This window comes from Buceros rhinoceros, unplaced genomic scaffold (genome assembly GCF_000710305.1).
Source record: "Buceros rhinoceros silvestris isolate BGI_N320 unplaced genomic scaffold, ASM71030v1 scaffold19776, whole genome shotgun sequence".
Taxonomy (NCBI): domain Eukaryota; kingdom Metazoa; phylum Chordata; class Aves; order Bucerotiformes; family Bucerotidae; genus Buceros; species Buceros rhinoceros.
This window is the reverse complement of record NW_010416020.1, coordinates 17,500-22,612: the sequence shown is the minus strand read 5'-3', so window position 1 is coordinate 22,612 and position 5,113 is coordinate 17,500. Positions and strand designations below refer to the sequence as shown.

Genomic DNA, 5,113 nt, shown 5'->3' with positions numbered 1-5,113 from the left:
AAGCTCATCCTGTGTTGGAAAGGGGCCCATCAGGAATGTACTAATAGATCAATATAGTTCCATAATCTTCCCAGCACAGTGTTTATTAGCTCCAGCTTTCAAGTGCCTTTTGATAAAGTATCCCTGAAGCGTGCTGGAGACAGGCGGTGTCATCTTTATCCAGAGGAATCTGAATGACTTGTTAAACTGGCACAGGCAAAGCTAGATTTTAAGGTCACCAAACCTGTGGTTTGTATGTCTGAGGGGAAAAAAACAGGCTGTAGTTACTGCATGGGGCTTATATCCCTAAAAGCTGTAGTTTGGAGAAAAGAAAAAGCCATGGAAAGTCTGGTGAGTAACACGCTGAATGCGCCCGTTGTGCGGTGCTGCGGGGAGAGGGGTAAGTCGTGGTAATGAAGACCGCAGTCAGCACGGTTCCTGGAAAACACAGCTCTCCAGACCCACATCATCTAGGTTTGCGTCCGAGTTTGCTTGAGTGGTGTCTATAAATACACACAAGAAGATTTCTTACACCAGGGGGCTTTTTACTGCGTAGGCAAGGGTTTAATGAGATTTGCTGCCTGGAAGACTAAATGAGCCTGATGGAACTAGAAAAAAAAGGTTACGATCACCGCTTGAAGACTTAATGTGAGGTACCTCAGTGAGATGCACTGATTTGGTCAGATACCCTTTGTGTAACCTCAGAAGAAGGGGGTAAAAAGGTGTGGTGTGTCCTGAGCAGGAGTGTCACCGCAGCTTTGACTCCTTCTGTAGCTCCGAGGTGAACGGAGTGTTGAGGGAACGGTGCGATCCCTTAGTCCCAGAAGCAGCCGAGGCTTTGTGCGGAGTGGGGTGGCTGCACTGCCTGTGGACCTGGTGCGAGGGAGCACGGAGTCTCGGCTCCATGGTGCCAGCTCTGTAATCGCCTCCAGCGCTGGGCTTCAGTGCAGAGCCAGGTGCCTCTGGAGGGGCTCGTCAGCCGGATGGCTCAGCTGTGGGGAGGGCACTGGAGTCCAGTATCCCGCTGAGGTGGGTGATCCTTCACCTTTCACCTTCCAACAACATTGCGAATAGGCCCCGAGTTTGCACAGTGCCACATTTGCAGAATCTGTTTATTGCTAGAAATGCTTTTTATTTTTCTGTGGAAGACTTCGTGTTGGGTCTGAGGTTGATGAGTGATGTGTTTCATAACTCTCGTGGCATGTAGAGCCCTGTGTAGGTACCGCTCTGATCAGAAGGTGCAGTGAGTAGGTGTTTTTAATTGTGCCTGGCAAATACTTTCTAGAAACACGAGGAAACAGTCCTAAAATAAATGTCAATCTGAGGATGCAAGTGTTTGGATCTTGACAGAGTGCACCGGTTTTCCCTTCTCGCTGATGATCTGCTGCAGACCCTTTTTCGTGGGAGATAAAAAAAGGCTTGTAGTTATCCCTCACCCATTTTCTGTCCCTAGTTACCCAGCGGGAGACTCTTCCACGCGGCAGCGGTGATCTCCGATGCCATGTACATCTTTGGCGGCACAGTGGACAACAACATCAGAAGTGGAGAAATGTACCGGTTCCAGGTAACGCCCCGACGGAGGAACCCACACCGACTCTGCCTGAACCCCCTGGCTCTGTCTGCGGACAAGGCAGAGTTTCTGGTTTCGCTCGCAGGGAGCGCGATGGCTTTTGTTTCGCACCCTTCCCGCAGGCAGCATTTGCATTTCAGATTCAGCTGCCAAAATTAACGTATCTTTAAAATCTTGTGAGATATGTTACCTGGACAGACGCTTTGGTAGGGCCAAGCTCTCCGGTGCCTTCTCAAGTCCTGACAGAGATCAGGACAGCTTTGTCGAATTACTGAAGGTCTATGGGAGAGGGTTTGCCAGGATGTTCAACTGAGAATTGACCGTTTCCTCTTCAGTACTGCCAGGCTCAGGGCTCCGGGGTTTTCTCGTCCTGACAGAACTCCCAGTCCCACCCCCCAGGAGCTGTGGCAGTCTTAACTTTCAAGATACTCACACCAGCTCAAATGCCCCTGACACTCCAGTTTATTTTTCCTGTGTGGGACCCGCAGATGGGTCCTGGTAGGTCTTCCTGGATCTTTTCCTTTCCCCACAGAGGAAGCCCTTGCATGGGTTTGGTTTGCTTGTTATTTTCTGCTTTCCGTACTGTGTTGAGCTGGGGTTAAGTAAACCCAGTTGACAGCGCGTGGGACTGCCGTGCTGTTGGATATAGCCATTTGACATGAGCTCTGTCTTCTGGGGGTTGTTTTTTCAGTTCTCTTGTTACCCCAAGTGTACCCTGCATGAAGATTATGGAAGGCTGTGGGAAAACAGGCAGTTCAGTGACTTGGAGTTTGTTTTGGGAGAGGTGAGTAGAACGCGTTGGGAAGGCGCCAGCGGGGTGTTGCTGTGCGGGGAGCGTGTTTGCTGGGAAAAGCAAATTGCACAGCGCTTGTGCCAGAAGCCCTGGGAATGAGGTTTTGAGAGCAGCGTCACTGGTGAGAATGACGCCTGTCTGGGTTGGCGAGTTACACAATCCAGAGAAATTTCTGAAGCTGCAAAGGAGAAACTTTTAAACCGAAGAGATCTGTGGATCAACGAGCCATAACCTGAATTACTCAGAGAACATTATATACAGTTGCGATATGAAAATGATTCTAACGACCTCCGAGGTCCCAGCTGTCTCCTGGAAAGAGCAGGGCAGCAGTTTGCAGATCCATGAATTGTTTCAAGAGCCATTTTTAATTACCGAAATACAATAGAATGAGAAAGAGCAGCACAGGGGAACGATTCTCAGTAATGAAAACAATTATACAATTTTTAAAAGAAGAAAACCATGAGAGATTGGAACTCACCTGCATTCCTTTGGCAAAAAAAAAGTTATAAATCACAGTGCAGAGCTCAGGTAACAGATCCTCAACTACAAATGAACAGCAATAGCAGAAAAAGGTGCTGTTGTTTTGAAAAGAGAAAATCAAACCGAACATCAGATCAACACTCAGAGGCAGCGTCTGTGCCGCTGAACCTTCGCAGCAGCTTCCCCTCAGTGAGCGTAACAAAGGCTGCTTCCGAGGGGGTTTGCCCTTAGCCTTTAGGGAAAAGAGGTGTTGAATTTCATCTGGATGTGCAGAGGTGCCTTGGATCCTAACTTAAACTAAAGGCACAGTTCAGCCCTGGTTTCTACAGCTTCTGCCATCTGCTACCACCATGTGATTGGGCAATAAAAGTTTAATGTGTGTTCTTCCTTTGGCAGAAGGAAGAACGAGTCCGAGGGCACACCGCGATTGTCACAGCTCGCTGCAAGTGGCTGAAAAAGAAAATCATACAGGCCAGGGAGAGAGTGAAACAGGCGAGTATTTGAGAAGAGGAGTTGTGTGGCACAGCAGTGCTCATTCTGCCCCATTTTGGAAGTCAGGTTGTCAGGGAAAAAATAGTATCTGCTGAGACAGATGTAGGGCTGGAGCAGCATCTGCTGCTGAGGTGCTCTTGAGCAAGTAAACCCAAGAGGATAATTAGTATTAAGCGAAGCTGCTGGGGGTGTAGGGGCCAGGCGAGGAGCGAAACGTGGAGGAGCTGGAGTTAATCCAGTTATCTAGATTATCGGTGCGGTTCCTGGGAGCTCTCCTAGCTGTCTGAGTTCTAATCTTGAGGAATGCCCCTGGGGAGGCGTGCATCCCCCTCCCTCTGGGGTGGGCTGCAGGATGAGACAGAGGAGGGGGGAGGCAGGGGTGAGGTCTTGAGGCTGGCTCTGTTCCCTTTACCTTTGTATCTCCTGACATCTTCCAGAGACGAAGGTCTGCTGCCTCTGGTTCATTGTCTGTTAATTTTAAAGACTTACCGCTTTTTAGCTGCAAACAGTGACTGCTCTGGAGGAATTGGTGGCACGTGACTGCAGTAAGACAGACACGTGCCTCGTTGTCCCTTAGTGATTTGCTTGCCACTGCACAGCCCTCCATCTTCCTCTCCCTACAGCCTTTTCTGGGGCTGGGAGGGTGCAATGTGAAAATAACAGTGGCTTAAAATGCTTCTGTGCGGCACTTTGAGCTCTTACTTCGCAAGGCAGGGCTGTGTGGAACCTGCTCCTACATCTTCCTTCTCCAGGGAGAGATGCGGGTCCTGCCGAGGGCAGAAGTGGGAGCTCAGGGGAATTCATTCCTCCCTTTTTCTGAGGCCCTGCTTTTGAGCTTTATCTGGAGCTCACAATTGTTCTGATGCACGTTTGTCACAGGACAGGGAACAGTAGGTCTAAGCCGTACGAATTCCTTGTTGTCTTGAAGATAAAGAGATGTTGGGTCTTGAAGATAAAGAGATGTTGGGTCTTGAAGATAAAGAGATGTTGGGTCTTGAAGATAAAGAGATGTTGGGTCTTGAAGAAAGGGTGGTCAGGAGAAACATCTTTCCTCTGCTTTGAGAGCAGCCTGTGTGAGCTGCCACAGCCTTGTTGCCATGGTTGAGTGGTTTTTCTGTCTCACTAGAAATCAAAGCAAGATATCGAAGACGAGGGACACACGACATGTCAGATGGACGGGATTGGTGGGAACGTCAAGCTGTGCCGCCTGCAGCCCCTGCTGGAAGTGCCCATCCGAGAGGCTGAGGCACAGCCCTTCGAGGTGCTCATGCAGTTTCTGTATACGGATAAAATAAAATACCCTCGCAAAGGTAGGAGAGCAGGGGAAAAGGCATAGTAGGAACTGGGTAGCAAACATTTCTTTTGATACAGAGCAGGATCGAGCATTTGCAGGTGATCAGTCCTGCTCTAAGCGCTTGCTTAATTACTGAGATTTTTAAAAAAAGAAGATTTCTGTCAAAGCATACTAAGAATGCTTGTATTTTTCTGAATTCTTTTCAAACTTCAAGGAAAAGCAGGTTCTTGATCATTCCAAAGGTGTAAAAATGCCCAAACAAACAAAAATGTCATGGTGTGTTGGGCGTTACAGCAGCCTGCCTGCAGGGACCATGTGTCCTGCGTTGGCTTATTTCCTTTTTCTGGCATTGTTTTGATCCGTGGCAATCTGAGCCCACACAGAAAGGCCGAGCAAACGCCAGCCCGAAGGAGCGCCTCAGGAAAGGAAAACCCATCTGAAGCATTTGTTGAAGAGCCCTGAGTTCCGAACCCTGGCAGGCTGGGAGGTGATGGCCGGAGGTCTC

General features: G+C 49.1%; 1 protein-coding gene across 1 annotated transcript in view; it reads left to right on the top strand.

The window, feature by feature from the left end:
* Positions 1 to 5,113, top strand: part of LZTR1 (leucine-zipper-like transcription regulator 1) — a 33,565-nt gene that overhangs the window by 18,139 nt on the left and 10,313 nt on the right. The window contains exons 8-11 of the mRNA XM_010137656.1: positions 1,433 to 1,543; positions 2,241 to 2,333; positions 3,219 to 3,314; positions 4,441 to 4,624. Of these exons, the coding sequence (XP_010135958.1) occupies positions 1,433 to 1,543; positions 2,241 to 2,333; positions 3,219 to 3,314; positions 4,441 to 4,624 (484 nt within the window). The remainder of the gene's footprint in view (positions 1 to 1,432; positions 1,544 to 2,240; positions 2,334 to 3,218; positions 3,315 to 4,440; positions 4,625 to 5,113) is intronic.